The 19,226-nt window shown below is 45.4% G+C and overlaps 2 protein-coding genes across 2 annotated transcripts in view; both read left to right on the top strand.

The window, feature by feature from the left end:
* Positions 1-10,971, top strand: part of kif6 (kinesin family member 6) — a gene marked incomplete at its 3' end in the record, with an annotated part of 86,105 nt that extends 75,134 nt beyond the window's left edge. The window contains exons 23-25 of the mRNA XM_083924528.1: positions 8,209-8,375; positions 10,422-10,590; positions 10,763-10,971. Of these exons, the coding sequence (XP_083780654.1) occupies positions 8,209-8,375; positions 10,422-10,590; positions 10,763-10,971 (545 nt within the window). The remainder of the gene's footprint in view (positions 1-8,208; positions 8,376-10,421; positions 10,591-10,762) is intronic.
* Positions 10,972-13,635: 2,664 nt separating this feature from the next.
* LOC310954840 (potassium channel subfamily K member 17-like) lies at positions 13,636-18,904 on the top strand (the record flags this gene model as incomplete). Its single annotated transcript, XM_083924527.1, has 5 exons — positions 13,636-13,851; positions 15,908-16,022; positions 17,057-17,223; positions 17,337-17,505; positions 18,654-18,904. 5 exons carry the CDS (start codon positions 13,636-13,638, stop codon positions 18,902-18,904), a joined length of 918 nt encoding a protein of 305 aa, XP_083780653.1.
* Between the last annotated feature and the right edge of the window lie 322 nt (positions 18,905-19,226).

The raw sequence follows: 19,226 nt of genomic DNA, 5'->3' as shown, positions 1-19,226 counted from the left end.
GATAAGAGGCTGGAGATGAAGATGAGAGACCTACAAATATACACACAATTATTAATAATAATCACTCAGAATATTATTATAGAAAGTATAGTCTGTATAGTGACTGTTTTGACAGAAAAGCCCCTCTCTCTGGTCGTTGTAACCCCTGTTTGGTGCTATCCCTCCTAGCAAAACAGCGTTTACGTCACTAGTGCATGCTGGGTAATGTAGGGAACACCACACATTCGGAGGGTGGAGGCTGTTATTGGTGGTAGAAGGCCGGCTGCAATGTTATTCAGGGATTTGTGAAAGAAATTCTCTGGAGTCCTCAGTGTTTCTCAAACCATGTCTTTACTAAATACTGCATGCATACAGGAGAGAGGTCTACCAACAGCCGGGTCTCAACAAGCTCTGCCTGTCTTCAAGTCACTTCAACATTTATACAGTTACATCAAAGCTCCTTTCAGACACATCAAAGTAACCAAAACACACTACCCAATGTTTATGACCCCAGTGGATGTTATCAGTATTTACGACCCCCCTTTTGTCACCATTTGCAAACCCCCTGTGACTCCTATCCACAATCACCCCCAGCAGTCATTCACAGCGTGACTGTTAATCAACATACAGGGATTTACATCATAGATAAATAAAGAGTAACAAAGAAAAACTTAGGTCAATCTTTGGTTATTTCTCACATTGTTTCAAATTTTTTGCTTCTAAGAACAAAAAAAAGCACATTGTTTTGACGAGTTTCCACAAAAGCTTAAGTCTCAAACACCTTGAAGTAGATTTAATCTGCCCCGTGTTTTATAATGTGTTTCAGGGCCACGTCAGTAATAACACGATGTTGTGATGAAGTCCTGAAGTCACCATCGTCTGACTGCTTCTACATCCTTCACATCGATCCTAAATATATGCACTGGACATTACTGAGTACTGATGGACTGACAATAAAGAGGTGAGGAAATGATCTCAACTACTGAAACACAGAATATCTTTTTCATTAAAAAAGACCCCTCTGCAACACATCCTGTCTGATATACACACACACACACACACACACACACACACTTGTTGGCCTCCCGGAGAGCGTGCCGGTGATGTATATGGGGGGGCAGCATAAATCACAGCCTGTGCCGGCCGCTTGATCTGAACAAATGTTGTCTCAAGATATCAGAGGAAGGAGCAGACAATAGGAAACCTGTCGGCTCCACGATGTGTTTAAAGAAGAGCTCGTCACAGCTTCCTGTTTCCACGCGCACAACGACAAACGCGTCTCATGTTTCTGTCTGCTTTCATTTATTCTGAGTGTACACAGAGGTATGTAGCATGTACAGTAGATTATGGGATTATTTGTGTTAAAGATCAAACCAATAAAGCCCCATGATGACAAAATGACTTTCACTTTGCAGTTAACAGCTTTAAGTTTATTACGTTTGTTGTTTTTTCTGCTGCTTATAGCTCTTCCTTGACGGTTATCTCTCTTGCTAATGGCAGTTATGTGGTTTCTGTGGCTCGTTTTCCATTTGAGGGCGACACGGTGGTGTGGTGGTTAGTACTGTTGCCCCACAGCAAGAAGGTTCCTGGTATGAATCCCGGCTGGGGCCCTTCTGTGTGGAGTTTACATGTTGTCCCCGTGTCTGCGTGGGTTTCCTCCGGGTTCTCCGGTTTCCTCCCACAGTCCAAAGACGTGCAGGTGTTCGGTTCATTGGTGACTCTAAATCACCCGTAGGTGTGAATGGTTGTCTGTCTCTGTTCGTCTCTATGTGTCCTGTGATAGACTGGCGTCCTGTCCAGGGTGGACCCCGCCTCACGCCCGATGTCAGCTGGGATCGGCTCCAGCCCCCCCGCCACCCCGACAGGGACAAGAGGTTGAAGATGAATGAATGAATTTTCCTATTGAATTCAACTGGAAAATAGACCATGAAGGGCATGAGGATAACTAAAACATTTGGTTGCATCATTAGTTAAAAGACTAAATCCATTAGTCCAGTTTATTCCTCACATCACACCTGTGCTGGAGGACTGTGCTGAGGACGTGTCCCTGTGAGCTCCTTACAGACGAGTCGTGGGGCTTTGTTTATGTGTAGTGAAGTGAATGTTTTCAGAAATCTTCCTCGTATAATCTTTTACGTAAAGTAACTTTACGTCAGTTTATTTTCTGTATGTGTTGACGTAATGTAGCTATTGTCACAAAATATAACGTAATCTGTAGGTTTCACATGTTTTTAATCCACAAACTGGTTTAAAATCAAACACTAGTACTTTAAATACTTTAAAAAATAAATAAATAAAGGACCATGTTTTGTACTGTTCCTGTAGTTTAGAGTATTTGAAGTGAAAATGAACATAATTAGAGATCGGAAATCATTTTGATTTTCAAACACTTATAAGTACAAAATATTATTATTCATACGGGGAGTCTCCCTTAGAGAGAGGGGGAGAAGTTCAGCATCCGTGAGGAACTCTGAGTAGAGCCGCTGCTCCTTAGCGTTGAAAGGAGCCAGTTGAGGTGGTTCAGGATCATCTGGTAAGGATGAACCCTGGGCGCCTCCCTAGGGAGGTGTTCCAGGCACGTCCAGCTGGGAGGAGGCCTCGGGGAAGACCCAGGACCAGGTGGAGAGATTAGATCTCCACACTGGCCTGGGAACGCCTCAGGATCCCCCAGTTAGAGCTGGTTAATGTGGCCCGGGAAAGGGAAGTTTGGGGTCCCCTGCTAAAGCTGCTGCCCCAGAGACCCGACCACAGATAAGAGGCTGAAGATGAGATTAGAGATTATTCATACAATACAATCTGGAGTAAAGTATACTTTACGGTTCTGCTTGTTTCAAATGTTGCGGATGATCATGGACATTTTTATCATGGATCCTTGAATGTCATGCAAATGTGTGGAAACCCTGTAATATACAGAATATGAGATATATCAACTATTGTGCAGCGGGTACAAATAGATCCTCTGGTCCTTCAAACATCCGTCTGGACTCACAAGGAGGTGGAACCTATCCCAGCATGCACTGGGCACAAGGCAGGGCCACACCCTAGACAGGCTTTGAGTCTGTACAGGACTTCCTTCAAATACACTATTTGAATATTCAAATAGTGTTGCACACTGTTTTGCGTGGAGTATTGATGACTGATGGTGATTTTGCCCACGTACAGCAACATTTAGTTTGATAGTTCAGCGGAGATAACATCAGTCAAACAAAGTTACATCAAACTGAATATTAACAGTGGCCTAGCCTATTCACTCCGCTACTTAGACACAGTGTGGTGGTTACGGTGCCACCACATCATTAAATGAATGTGACACATTTCATCTGACTGCCCCGGTGCTCCTGACATTCGCTGTATCCGTCAGCCGGGCATCAAATTCAGCCCGTGCAGTCTGCCCAGAGTCTTCCCTACGCACCTGACCAAAGAGAAGGCGACGTGTGCACTTGGCATCAGCCGGTTTGCATGGCTTTGCGTTGATTTGTTTGACACATGACAGGCAGCTGCACAATTTGCATCCAGTTACCTTGGAGAGAAGAAGCAATCTCTGTAGGAGTCAAGATATCTGTTATTTCTCTCAGTCAGAGACGTTCTTCGTGTACTAAAATCTATTTTAAGTGACAACAAAAAGACACAACAAACATTTCTACCTCAGACTAAACAGCAGTAGCTAATGTACAACATGGTAAATGGACTTAAATGGCGCCTTTCTGGTCCTCTGACTACTCAAGGCGCTGTCACAGTGTTTGTCACATTTACCCTGATGGCAGTGGACATCTACAGACCATCTAATCTAACCAGTCACACCACATTAACACACCCATGTGCAGCACGGGGAGCAATTCGGGGTTCAGTGTCTTGCCCAAGGACACTTCGACATGTGGACCAGGGAAGGTGGGGATCGAACCGCCAATCTCTCAAATGGAGGACGACCCACTCTTCTTTCTCTCAGTCAGAGACGTTCTTCGTGTACTGCGTGTGTGTTAAAATCTATTTTAACTGAACAAAAAGAGACAACAAACATTTCCACCTCAGACTAAACAGCAGTAGCTAATGTATGATGTAAGGTAGAACATGGTAAATAGTCTTGTACTCATATACGAGCTTTCTAGTCTTCTGACTACTCAGGGCGCTTTCACACTCGTCACATTCACCCGTTCACACAGACATTCACACTGATGGCAGTGGACATCTACAGACCATCTAATCTGACCATTCACACCACATTTACACACCTATGTGCAGAACAGGGAGCAATTCAGGGTTCAGTGTCTTGGCCAAGGACACTTCGACATGTGGACGACATGGGGAGGTGGCGATCGAACCGCCGAATGCAGGACGACCCAATCTTCCACTGAGCCACAGTCGCCCACACATATGTTCACATGTTTCTTATCTGTTTTTTCCACATATTGTACCATCATTTCATTTTCATGTAATGAAAATGATTCACTAATTATTCATAAACTTTAACCTCCGATAAAATAAAAACTAGCCCCTCCCCCTCAGTGTTGTCATGGAGATGTGATCTAAACACACAGACTAGAATGTTCTTTTGTCCTTAAACAGGTTTAATGATGCTGTGTAAACGGCCTGTTTAACATGGGGCTCAATGAGAAACTGCTCTGTTATGAAACCTGCCCCTAGTGGACACCCAGAGAACTGACGCTGACGGAGCTTCCTGATTGGATCAAACAGGAAGTCTCTGTGGGCGGGGCTTGGTTAAAGATGAACAGTCACTCGCATGCTGATAAAGCAACCTGAGACACACAGATTTCGCCGCCTCATTTTGGTGCTGCTTGAACGCCTGCGGGGTCCACAGGTCCTCTCGCAGTCTTTAAAATCAAATGGTGTGACACAGATAATACAACAGTTTCCTCTATTTTGGTCATGAATGTGTGCTGCCAGTTCATGGACCGTATAAATATAAAGATGAAAGGTTCAACAGCTCCCTGAAAGTGAAGCCAAAGCATCTGGATCGCCCCCTGGTGACTGGCTGCAGTATAGGTCATAAGTTCCGCTCCCTCCATGTTAGTGGATGGGACATTGGCCTAGTGGACAATCAGAGAACTGCAGTTTTCAGCACTTCCTGATTGGATCAAACAGGAAGTCGCTGTGGTGGGGGCTTGGTTGCAACATTGGCGTTATGTAGTAGGGCACATTATGTGTTAAGATATGTGGTCATCAAGCTCTTGCTAAATAAGCACCGATAAAAGGACCCTAGTTGTAAACAAGTCTGTACAGAACTGCGTAAATATGACGATTTTATGATTACCGTATTTTTCGGATTATAAGTCGCAGTTTTTTCCATAGTTTGTCCGGGGGTGCTACTCTGGAGCGACCTAGTTTAGCAATACATTCCCGTCATGTAGATGCATAGATCACATAGTTAGCGACTAATACACTGCCGGCGTAAGAAGCAAAGATTAAATGATCTAATTTCCCTTGGTGTTTCTGTTCATGCACATCAGCTGGTCTGTGTCGTCTCATCCAAAGAAACACTACAAACAACTATAACCACAGCCCACAACGTGGCTCACGTAGACATCCTTTTTCAAAATGGCCGCTGAGCTAGCTGCTAACTAGCTGCCCTAGGTTATGGCCACAGTGGTGTTACAGTAACCTGACCTTATTATTCATTGTAATAATTAGAAAGGAGCAGATGTTACTAAATCATTCCCCCCCAGGCGTCATAAAGTGTTTCTGTGTATAGTCTAACTCTGTCAAATATCAAACAGCTATAGCTCAGAGGACATAGTGTTGTCTTTAATAATGGGAGACTTGTTCTTGGAAGCACACGCAGCGTCCACCAGCCCACATCCAGAGCATCATGATGTTCAACTGCAAATGTCAACCGCGCTTTGAAGCAGCTGTGGAGTTCAGGTCGGCTCATTTGACTGTCTGTGCATTTGTTTGTTGTTTTGAGTTAAGCACATTTTAATCCGTCCTCACACCACGCGCAGCGGGTATTTATCTCAACGCTGCCACCGACCCAAAACACAAGAAAAACAGAACATATGTTGGTATTTTAGTGTCCATACAAACACACAGCAGGAAATATTAAGAAATGAAACTAGAGTACAGTCTACGTATATGTTCAAATGCTTTACAGACCCCCACATCATGACGTTCGACGTTTTTTTAGCTAGTTGTATCGTCCTCGCCTACGGGAGTCTCCATCTTGTCAGACTTTGACTCCGCCTCATTTCCTATGACCAAAAAATGGCATGTATGTGACGTTGGGGGGAGGGGCGTACGTCCATCTGGCTGACGTTTACCTCCGAGGAGAAGTGAGGGCCAGAGGCTAGCTGTCACTCAAGAGGCCACGCCCCTAATTATTCATACACTTAAACCTCCAATCAAATAAAAACTAGCCCCTCCCCCTCAGTGTTGTCATGGAGATCTGATCTAAACACACAGACTAGAATGTTCTTTTGTCCTTAAACAGGTTTAATGATGCTGTGTAAACGGCCTGTTTAACATGGGGCTCAATGAGAAACTGCTCTGTTATGAAACCTGCCCCTAGAGGACACTCAGAGAACTGACGCTGACGGAGCTTCCTGATTGGATCAAACAGGAAGTACCTGTGCAGGGGGCTTGGTTGCAACATTGGCGTTATGTAGTAGGGCACATTATGTGTTACGATGTGTAGTCATCAAGCTCTTCAAAATAAGAGTTTGTCATTTTCTCTCTCTCTCTAAACACTGCAACCATAAAACCCCATCAGGTTCTCTCACGACACATCATCCAACTCTTTAGTTTATGGCCCACTGTCAAGTAGTGCTATCTATACCTCTCCAAAATCCAAAATTCAACAGATCATTTCCACAAAGTCAATTCAGGACTCCAGTAGTTTGAGATTGAAAAACACTTTCCCAGTAAAAAAGAGTCCCAACACTGCAGCGTGGTCATGAAATGCTCTGGTATCAGCGCTCCACAACTGCGGGTGCTCGGACAACCAGCACTCCGGTCAAATATTAACTTTTGTTCTGCTGACAAGATGCTTCCTTATTAGTGGAAAAGTGGATGTGTGTGTCCAGATGTCGTGCTAATGGAGGAGAGGGAGCTTGATGGTTGCCTGGAGCAACCCATATATCAAACCCAACATCTATGGTACTCTGACCAATCAGAGTACGAGCACTGAGTCAAGATGATTTACATTTGGACGGTTTTCCATTTGGAGATACCAAACATCAACCTTTCCTGGACGTTGCCGCAGTAATGGAGGTCGTATTTGGGGAACTACTCATGAAATCTGCACATTTCCTCTTGTTAGTTCGTCCTTTCTGAAGTGATTGACCTCTTGTCTGAGTTTAAGCATCAGTGTCTGGGCCCGTTCCGGTGCTGAGGAGGAGGTTGATGGCGAGGTTCCAGTTGCTGCGGGTCAAAGTGAGCTGGACGGCACTTTTGACTCTGGCCCACTTCACGTACCTGCTGGTCGGGGCCACCATCTTCCAGATCCTGGAGCGAGAGGCCGAGAGCAACAACCGAAACCACTTCCAACTGGAGAAGCTACACTTCTTGGCTAATTACACCTGCCTGGACGGACCGGCCTTGGAGAAGTTTGTTCAGGTTCTTTAAGGAATTCATGTTTCAGAGAGTTTTTGACACGTAACAGTAGAACATTCACAATTTATACTGTTAGATTAATGTGGATTTTGACATATTAGACCACATTTGTCTGTTTTTTCATATTAAAACTGCTAAAATACATTCATCAAAGTCACAATCACAATTTATAATGATAGATTAATGTGTATTTTAACATATTAGACCACATTTATGTATCAACGTGGTGACGATTGACAAAAGGACCCTAGTTTTATACGCGTCTGTGCAGAACTGAGTAAATATGGCGATGAATGGGGCTCATCAGAGGGACGTAAATCCATTTTATGATTAGGTTACAGACACAGTGGTGTTACAGTAACCTGACCTAATAAATCAATAATTGGGTCATGAGCCAAAATATTTACCAAAGTGATAAAGAAGGCATGTTAAGCATTAGTGAGGTGACTTTTTCAGACTCTTCTTCGTGTGTTTGCAGGTGATTTTGGATGCGTGGGAAAAGGGAGTGAACCCCTCGGGCAACTCAACGAACCCCAGCAACTGGGATTTCAGTAGCTCCTTCTTTTTTGCCGGCACCGTAGTCACGACCATAGGTGAGCGACTTTACCTATTCAGCATTTTAACTGTATGACTCGGACGAATGATGACGCGATGCTTCGTCCGCAGGCTACGGGAACCTCTCCCCCAGCACTGTGTCCGGCCAAGTGTTTTGTGTGTTTTACGCGCTGTGTGGGATCCCGCTGAACCTGGCCTTCCTCAAACAGCTGGGGAAGTGTCTCACCATCCACCTGGGTCGACTGGAGAGGGGAATGGTCTCAGTTGTTCCACACAAGGTACTGACGCAATAACCATTTGCCGCATTGTATTGTATTTATTAAGCTAAGAGTTTATTGGTTATCTTATACTGTATGTATTTATAAGCTGCTGGAATCTCAATTTCCTTGCTCTCGGAGTAGAGCCGCTGCTCCTTTGCGTTGAAAGGAGTCCGTTGAGGTGGTTCAGGATCATCTGGTAAGGATGAACCCTGGGCGCCTCCCTAGGGAGGTGTTCCAGGCACGTCCAGCTGGGAGGAGGCCTCGGGGAAGACCCAGGACCAGGTGGAGAGATTAGATCTCCACACTGGCCTGGGAACGCCTCGGGATCCCCCAGTTAGAGCTGGTTAATGTGGCCTGGGAAAGGGAAGTTTGGGGTCCACTGCTGGAGCTGCTGCCCCCGAGACCTGACCCCAGATAAGAGGCTGAAGATGAGTGAGATGAGATGAGTTTATACCAAAGGATCAATAAAGAGAAGTTTAAGTCTCTAGGTCTAAAATCATCTGAGTTATAGGTTTGAGATAAATTTAGGGTCGTTTTTGCTTCAACCATCATTGCTCATACTCTACTCTGTGCTATGAAAAGGCCACTTTGTCCGCTGGCCTTTCAACTGGGCCCATATTGACAAAACCTTTGATGTCACCTCTAGCAGGACTTCTAGAAAGCACTAAAAGCACGTCGTCTTAAAACATATTCATAAAGCCAAACTTTTACCAAAGAATAGTGCTGCATGAGAAGAGTCCTAAAACCTGATTGTGACTTTTTTGCACTTCCATGTTCTTCGTCTGGAAGTCACGAGGTTATTTAAATGTGTTTTCGGTGAGATGTCTTGAACGTTTTGTTCTAAAGGATAAGATACTTTCGTAAATACCACACTCATGAGTCATTAAACTTAAAAAAGTGGCTAAAAGACACTACAAACATGTCAGTGGTGTTTATAGTCTGTTAGCAAGCGTCAGCAGCCATTTTAGGAGTGTTTGTGATTTACTATTTCTAACTTTTCACAGATTTAGGAGCTGATTTAAGTACTTAAACACATTGTGAAATACTATTGGAGCAAAAATTTAGGAGTCCTAAAATGTGAGATAATCCTAAATCAATAAGGTAGGAGCTGTGGTTCAGTGGGGGAGTGGGTCGTCCTCCATTCGAGAGATCGGTGATTCGGTCCCCAGCTCCTCTGGCCCGCATGTCTAAGTGAAGTATCCTTGGGCAAGACACTGAACCCTGAATTGCTCCCCGTGCTGCGTATGGGTGTGTGAATGTGGTGTGACCGGTTACATTAGATGGTCTGTAAATGTCCACTGCCACCAGTGTGAACGTCTGTGTGAACGGGTGAATGTGACAAGTGATGTGAATCGTCAGAAGACTAGAAATGTGCTTTATAAGTAAAAGTCCATTTACCATTACTCTTGACTTAAAGTGAAATTCCGGCGTAAAATCATCCCAGGGTCTTTTTCCGCAAATACACTCATCAAATAAGCCAATTTTTCAATTTTTTAATAGTAACAACTATTAACAGAGATTTTCGATCGCTAACACCCGAATGTGGCTAACAGTGATTAGCTCGGGGCAGCCCAGTGAAGGCATTCAAAGGTCTTTTTTAACCACTAATGCTGCTGAAAATAACAGCAAACCTCTGCAGCAGCATGAGAAGAGTCCCTACACACACAACAAAGCACCAATGGGCTCCTTCCACTGTAATGGACTTTACTATGAGAGGAGCTGGTGCAGGGGCCAGTAGGTAAGTCTTTAAAACACTCTTTAATAAACTCTGGCTTCACTAACTACGCTGTTGCTGCTTTGTTGTGTGTGTAGGGACTCTTCTCATGCTGCTGCAGAGGTTTGCTGTTATTTTCAGCAGCATTAGTGGTTAAAAAAGACCTTTGAATGCTTTCACCGTGCTGCCCCGAGCTAATCACTGTTAGCCGCATTACATTACATTAATTACTGTTAGCGACTGTCCGGGGAAAAAAATGCTTCGATGGCTTATTTGATGAGTGTAGTTGCCAAAAAAAAGACCCTGGCATGATTTTACGCCGTAAATGGACGCCACCTGTCTCCTTCCAGGAAACGGTTGAGGCTCTGGCAGTGAGCTTGTTCTTCATCACAGGCAGCCTGCTGTTTCTGGTCATCCCTCCTCTGCTGTTCAGTTACGTGGAAAGCTGGACGTTCGGCGAGGGCTTCTATTTCGCCTTCATTACCCTCAGCACCATTGGTTTTGGAGATTATGTGGTGGGTGAGTAGAGAGAGCAAACAAGCACTAATGTGGTGGAAAGACCGCAGAGATCCCCTCTGTTGGATAGAAATGCTGTTAACCGTGTCGTTGTATCAAGCTACAAAATGGTTGTTTGTGTCTTGGATGAACCTGCACTTCTAACAAGGTGATGATGATTGTTGTGTTGTTGTAGGGACCGACCCGGGCAAGGAGTACATCTCTCTGTACCGCAGCCTCGCAGGCATATGGATCATCTTCGCCTTGGCCTGGCTCGCTCTTATCCTCAACATGGGAGCCAGAATAATGGAGCACGTGATCGGCCTGACTCATCCAGGCTTTAAGAAGCAAGAGGAGGAAGAGGACGCGTCATCCGGTAAACTAGAAGACACGTCAAAGATCTGACACTGGACCGTAGCTGGGGACATCTGTGTCCATGTTGTCGCCACACATTTAGTGTGACTGTACATATGCAGATACGCCCAACACTAAGGAAACAGATGTAGCAGCTGTTAGCATAAACAGTTTTTTTTGTAGGTTATATAGTTGTTAAAGTTGAGAGAAGCTCACGTGATCATGGGATTGACCCCACATGTCGGAACAGCCAATCAGAAGCAAGAAACACCTGCCTGGGTATTGAAACTTAGATTTGACTGAGATGTTGTTCTGCTTTAAAGTGCTTTCAATGTTTTCTAACAACTTCAGATACATGAAATACATAAATTTGGCTTAAATAATTGGAGATTAACATGTTTTACTCTTGATAAATAGGGCCCAGGATAAAAGTCTCACTATGAAAATTGCTGTAAGGTGTTTTCTGGCCTCAGACGACGCGTTGAATTGTGATTACCTGCTGTGAACCAATGAACTTTTGTACCTTTGTTTACTGTTTGTTATAACAATGTTCTAACATCACTCTGCGCAAGTGTCCGTGTTTATATGTTTGGTGTTTGTGCGATCATGTGAGTCCACATCTGCGACTGTGTACCGATGGTAAACCGTGGGGGATTGAGCACGGAGGGCTATCTTAAACAAACACATTAATCAAGATGGCGGCGTGAGGTGACCCGAGAGCACACAGGGCTTATTACAGAAGGGGAATACAGCAGGAGGGCTTGTTCCTGTCATGCTTTTGCATCATTTCAATCAAGGACCGACACTTTCTGTCTTTAAGCCGTCAGTTAGAGTCCTGCCACCTGAAGAGTGAAATGCAAACATGATTGAAATACGGTTTCATAAATATCGTGCAGTAGTCATTTCTCTCACTATAGATTGTGCAATGCCTGTAGAAACCACATACCTAGTTCTGTAACTGCTCTTGAATTGACACCTGCCATGACTAATGTTGCTAGATCAGACTGACAGTTTCCAGCCCCATCACAACTTAAAGTCCAGGCCGGCAACATCTGATTCATCATATTCACTGAAGCCAACACTGTGCTCCCATAGAACAACATAAATCATCCGGTTGTGAAAAAAAAACATGCCTCTACGCTGTAAATCATCCTCTACTCCGCGGTATCATCCTGTCCACTTAGGCAGAGCTGACTGTCAGGCACAGTTTGAGCACACACCACGGATCCCCCCCTCCCTCACACATGTTACAATATCACAGGCACACGCCTCAAGCCAGCCTACCTCCATGTTGCGTGTACTCCATGTCCTTTATTGATGAGAGAAGACACGGGCGCGTTCACAGGAATCTGGGGCACGCGCACTGACGAGCACTCGATTGGAGAGAGCGGAGGAGCTCGGTGGTAGAGGGAGAGGGGCGTGAGAGTTTTAAACATTCAAAATTTGACTGAGTCATTTTGACGTGCCAGACTAGCCGACTGCAGCTTTAAAGCTAGCCCAAATTCATAAAACCAGCACAAATCGTAACCTTACCCAATGTAAAACTCTTAAATACGCAATAGAAACCCATCATAAGGAAACAAATCTCTAGGTTAATGCAACACACAAAGAGTGCCGTGAGAAACCAACCAAATACACAAATGGCTAATGCACGTCTGGTGTCGTAGCACAACCACAATAACGTGATCCATCACTGCCACAAAAACACACATAGATCCATCCTATTTAAGAACGATGTGATTAGAAAGAACCATAGAACCAATGTCATGATGATGACGCGGTTCGTTGGTTCTTAAATTAAATCAGAGTCGGAAGTAGGAGGAGGCCTCGGGGAAGACCCAGGACCAGGTGGAGAGATTAGATCTCCACTCTGGCCTGGGGACGCCTCGGGACCCCCCTGTTAGAGGGAGAGCGCAAGATCTACCTGGCTATTCAAAGTGCAAATGAACTGGCTGTGCAGAAAGCCAAAACAGAGATTACGCGGTTAATCAAGGAAGAGCTCGTCAGATTACAAAACTCCTACCAGCCGACGAGCAAAGGCCGGTACAAAGTGTTGCAGAGGAGGAACGAGAGCTCGCTGGAGGAGTTTCCATCTCTCAACAGTCCCCCGTCGTCTCTACAGTGTCTTCAAAGTGGTTGAAGAATATTTGAGTCTATATTTTAATCCCCAAGTTTAGTGTATGGTTTCATTTTGGCCTGGGAAAGGGAAGTTTGGGGTCCCCTGCTGGAGCTGCTGCGCCCACGACCCGACCCCGGATAAGAGGCTGAAGATGAGACGAGATATGAACGAAATCAACTAAATTTTGTATCTTTGTCGTTGAATAAATCATAAAAGGACAGCTTGTTTTGTCATTATCGCAATATTTCCAAAACCCAGGCGACAAAAGCAGCCGAAACTGAATTTCATCTCCTGGCCCGGTGCCTTTTTCCCGGCAACACTGACCATGACGAGACAAACTCTATAAACAATGGCTCAGTCTGGGCTGAAACTCCATAGGTGTTTACCCCCAGACATCCCTTACAGCCCGACCTGTGCAGGCGTCTCCCCCTCTTGTCATTCTTGCTCTCACATATTTGCATGAAAGGCCATTGGAGTGATGGAAACAGTAGTGCAGGTGGAGATTCATTTGCCTGCCATTGAGCGAAAGACAAGACGCCAAGCAGGTCAAGCCTCACTCCTCGCTGTCCGTGGCTGCAGAGGGTTGAGACGTCCAGATGGAAATAAAGGAAGTGTTCAAACTGGCGCGGGTGCCCTCCATCCTCATGCTCGGGCTGGTTTACGGGGCCTACGTTCTGATCGGCGGGGTGATTTTCTGGAAGCTGGAGGGAGATCTGGGAGAGAAGGACATCAGTCGTTTACTGCTCAACAAAAAGAAGCTGCTCACGACGTACGCCTGTCTGAACCAAGAGGGCCTGGAGGAAGTGGCTCAGGTGAGGTGCGGGGCGTCTAAAGGGGGCCGGTTAATGACACAGAGTCCTCGCCTCTTCTCCCAGGAGACACGGAGAGGGGTTTAAAGCAGCAGTACAGGCAACGCAGTTAGAGATGTCAGCACATTACGCTCAAGCACCCGTTTCCTTTTGCCAGGGACAGAGGGGAGTATGTCACAGGGATACATAATAGCTGCGTTCATGTCCTTAGTACATCCTGGTTACAGGGATTTACGGTCGTGCCACCATCACGCAAACATAACATATTATAGGTCCTGGGTTTCACATGTATGACGATGGTAAATCTGTTACAGTTTGCCTTCAGTTGATCCGTTTTGCACTGTTAACTGTTGTGTTGTGGCCAAAACAGCGACTTTTACTGATTTAAAATACATCTGAGACTCGTTTATTAAGTGTTTCTATGTTTTCTCCTTCACTATCATGTAATTAACAGTGGTGGAATCAAAGTTCAACAGCAGGGGGACCATTAAGTGACACAGATTTGGACATTAAAACAACTGAAAACAGGTTAAAGCATGAGGTGTGGGGGATTGTATGAAATAAAATATAATTATGAATAAAAAAAGTAATAAAATAATGTTTCATTAGTCTTTACACTTTGCCTACAGTTGATCCATTTTGCATTGTTCGTTGTTGACCGTTGTGTTGGGGTCTAAACAACCACTTAAAATACATCTGAGACTCGTTTATCAAGTGTTTATCAAGTGTTTAAATAAAAGGGGTGGAATTAAATACGTTTACTCTTCTTCCCGCTCCTTTTCGGATATTTAAACAGAATTTATATTTTTCAGTTTACTTTGTTAAACTTTGTTATTGTTCTTTTTTTTTAAATTCCTTTTCTTTATGACGGCCAATTAATGTATGATTATTTAGTTTTTTCACATATTCGAATTAAACCAAACTAAAAAAAAACTTTAAGACCAGTGGAATCAAAGTTAAACAGCAGCGGGACCATTAAGTGACACAGATTTGGACATTTAAACAACTAAAAACAGTTTAAAGCATAGGTGTCAAAGTCAAGGCCCGCGGGCCAGATCCGGCCCGCCAATGAATGATCTTGGCCCCCAGGATGATATTTGATTAGTATTAGAACCGGCCCGCACGCCACAGCCGCCTGCTGGTGGTTTCCACGCACCAAAACTACATTACCCACAATGCAACGGTAGCCCGCAAACTCACTGCAGCACCGCAAGTGCTTCATTATTCATCAGCATTCAGGGCAGATGTCAACTTTCAGCACGGGTCAGTCCTGGTTCCTACCCTCACCTGTGGTCATGAAAGCTGGGTCAGGACCCAAAGAACCAGGTCGCGGGTCCAAGCGTGTGAACTGTGTTTCCTCAGGAGGGGGTCTGGAGTCTCCCTTAGAGAGAGGGGGAGAAGTTCAGCATCCGCGAGGAACTCGGAGTAGAGCCGCTGCTCCTTTGCGTTGAAAGGAGCCAGTTGAGGTGGTTCAGGATCATCTGGTAAGGATGAACCCTGGGCGCCTCCCTAGGATGGTGTTCCAGGCACGTCCAGCTGGGAGGAGGCCTCGGGGAAGACCCAGGACCGGGTGCAGAGATTAGATCTCCACACTGGCCTGGGAACGCCTCAGGATCCCCCAGTTAGAGCTGGTTAATGTGGCCTGGGAAAGGGAAGTTTGGGGTCCCCTGCTAAAGCTGCTGCCCCCGCGACCCGACCCCGGATAAGAGGCTGAAGATGTTCAGCTGACAGTGACTCAGAGTTCGGGACGACTGCATCATAACTAATAAACTCAAAGGCCACGGGTCACAGGTCTCCGACTGTTCTGTCATTCTCTGGGAGCGATTTCCCACCGTGGTGATGAGCTGTTATGTAACACACTGTGTCCACATGCTCTGCCCGACACGGTGCACAGAAGGTCTTCTCTGTGTCGTGCAGTCAGCTGGACTAAATCGACCTAAAGACCCTTGGATCAATGTGTAAAGGAGTTACATAACTGTGACGCAAGTCCATGAAATATATCGTTCTTTCACCTGAGTGTGGGCATTTTTACCCCGTTTGTTGTTTGCATCTGTTTCAGGTTGTTCAAGCGGCGTCCAAGGCGGGCCTCAGTCTGAAAGGGAACTATACCACAGACGGCTTCTGGAAGTTCACCAGCTCAGCCGTGTTTGCTGCCACCGTGGTCACGACCATAGGTCAGACAACACAGGATGAAACCTTTAATCAACCTATGAAATGATAATATCAGACGGGGTCATTAACCCACATAACCCGTTTGAACCTCTTTGAAATAACTGAAACAATGTGCAAAATATTGATCTAGCTCAGACCCACAACATGTTTTCCTGTCAGTGTGAATTAACTTCTTATTTAGACAAAGTTACCATTTCATACCATACATTTTCTATGGGTTTTTAAAGACTTCTAAGCAGAAGATGGGCTTTCAAATGAACCCCCCCCCCCCATGTGCCCTGCTTATCGGTCCTCCATCAGGTCCCTTACCTGCCAACGCAGGTTTTCGGCATTAACACAATCATTTAATTGTCTCTGGATATTTACCCTCTGTAACAGACGTGTTAATGTTATAACAGGATATTTGCTGCTCAGTTGGAAAGCACTTGTGTATACAGTGTCAAATACATGGTATTCCTTTAATTGTCCGTTAAGTTACTATCTACTGTATCAAATAGTGACTTAAAACAATGGTGACTGGTCACATGACCCACTAATGAAAGCACTTGTTGCCTTTTTTGAGTGTTACAATATCTGTGTCTGTGGCGACAGTCCCTATTTAGATTTAAATAGTCTGCCAAGTCAGTGACGCTGATTACAGCGGTCGCTCTGCAGGTGGAGCTCATCACTAATGGTGCTGCGTTCACTTGTAATCGGAAATCAGGAACTCCCAACTTCTGAGTCAGGCTTGTAGTAAGGGCAGAAGTGTAAAAGGAACGTGTGTGTGTGTGTGTGTGTGGATTTAAGAGGTGAATGTGTTTCAATAAAGTTTGATGGGGAAAAAAAGAAGGTAGAGATACAAAGTCACCGTGAACGTAATGACAAGATGGAGGACTCTGAAGAGACAGGCTCGCTCGCATTACATCATACAGCTCATTATTGTGCAACAAAGCCTCTTTTGACTAAAGGTAAAAATCGCTGAGTGAGTGAGTCAGTGAGCGAGTGAGTGTGTGAGTGAGTGACTAAGATAACACACTAACAGCTTACAGTGTTGCAGGTTATGGAAACATGAGTCCCAGCTCCACTGCTGGCCAGATCTTCTGTGTGTTCTTCGCACTATTTGGCATCCCGCTCAACATGGTGGTGCTCAACAGGGTGGGCAAGTACATGCTCGCTATAGAGAGGAACATCTCCGACTTCATCGAGAGGAAGACCGGCAAAAAGGTGGGGAGGTCTTTGATAATCATGAAATATTTGTCAGACACACTTATATATATATATATACACACATATTCTTTAGGACATTACTCACGTCTCCCTCCTGCGTCTCTTGGCAGAGGTGTACCCGCTTTTTCGTCCACCTGGTGTCTTACCTGTGCGGAGCAGTGCTCTTCTTCGTTGTGCCCATGGTTTTGTTCCAACTGCATGAGGGCTGGACCTTCTCCCAGGCCATCTACTTCTGCTTCATCACCCTCAGCACCATCGGCTTTGGAGACTTCGTGGCAGGTACAGCACCGCTCCGTCAATGGCTTTAGCACATGTTTTTGCTCCTAGAGGGCACTTTAGCACAAGTTTTGGTTCCTAGAGGACACTTTAGCACAAGTTTTGGCTCCTAGAGGACACTTTAGCACAAGTTTTGGCTCCTAGAGGACACTTTAGCACATGTTTTGGCTCCTAGAGGACACTTAAGCACACGTTTTGGCTCCTAGAGGGCACTTTAGCACACGTTTTGGCTCCCAGAGGACACTTTTGCACATGTTTTGGCTGCTAGAGGGCACTGTAGCACACGTTTTGGCTCCTAGAGGACACTTTAGCACATGTTTTGGCTCCTAGAGGACACTTTAGCACACGTTTTGGCTTCTAGAGGACACTTTAGCACATGTTTGGCTTCTAGAGGATACTTAAGCACACGTTTTGGCTCCTAGAGGACACTCTAGCACACATTTTGGCTCCTAGAGAACACTTTAGCACATGTTTTGGCTCCTAGAGGACACTTTAGCACATGTTTTGGCTTCTAGAGGGCACTTTAGCCCATGTTTTGGCTCCTAGAGATCCCTTTAGCACACGTTTTGGCTCCTAGAGGACACTTAAGCACACGTTTTGGCTCCTAGAGGGCACTTTAGCACATGTTTTGGCTGCTAGAGGGCACTGTAGCACACGTTTTGGCTCCTAGAGGACACTTTAGCACATGTTTTGGCTCCTAGAGGACACTTTAGCACATGTTTGGCTTCTAGAGGACACTCTAGCACACATTCTGGCTCCTAGAGAACACTTTAGCACATGTTTTGGCTCCTAGAGGGCACTTTAGCACATGTTTTGGCTCCTAGAGGGCACTTTAGCCCATGTTTTGGCTCCTAGAAGGCACTTTAGCTCACGTTTTGGCTCCTAGAGGGCACTTTAGCACACGTTTTGGCTCCTAGAGGGGACTTTAGCCCATGTTTTGGCTCCTAGAGGGCACTTTAGCACACGTTTTGGCTCCTAGAGTGAGCCAAAACGTGTGGGTCTGACTGTCTCTCACTGATATTATTGAAAACACCAGAATGACATGACAGTCACGAAAGCGTGCCAGGCCTAGCAACAGTAACCAACGGGACTCCTTCTAAGCTGCATTATTTTTCACTTTGCTCTGTATTCATTGGATCTTTCCTTTACAGACAATAATCCAGACAACACGTACCCCGACTGGTACAGCGTCCTCATGGCCACATGGATCTTCTTCGGCCTGGCCTGGCTCGCCCTCGTCATCAACCACTCCATCGACATCCTGGAGAGGCTCAACACGCACTTAAAACAGCGGCGGGGGGCGCAGCAGCAGGAGAAAGAGTCCGGCAGTGCACAGGGGGATAACCCAGACACACAGGTGGAGGAGGAAGAGGAGATCAAGAAGTCTCCAATAACTCAGTAAACTGCAAGATAAGGTGAAGATCGACATAGTTATAGGATTAGCCGTCTTTATATCAGGATACGGGAAACAGGCTTTAAAGTGAAGGCGTGAAATCATCCCAGGGTCTTTTTTCGCTTACAGCCGAATGTGGCTAACAGTGATTAGCTCGGGGCAGCACCGTGAATGCATTTAAACGTCTTTTTTAACCACTAATGCTGCTGAAAATAACAGCAAACCTCTGCAGCAGCATGAGAAGAGTCCCTACACACAAAACAAAGCACCAATGGGCTCCTTCCACTGTAATGGACTTTACTATGAGAGGAGCTGGTACAGGGGCCTGTAG

The sequence above is a fragment of the Echiichthys vipera genome (genome assembly GCF_963691815.1).
Source record: "Echiichthys vipera genome assembly, chromosome: 12".
Lineage (NCBI taxonomy): Eukaryota > Metazoa > Chordata > Actinopteri > Perciformes > Trachinidae > Echiichthys > Echiichthys vipera.
The sequence above is the reverse complement of the archived record's forward strand: the minus strand, read 5'-3'. Positions and strand labels throughout refer to the sequence as shown.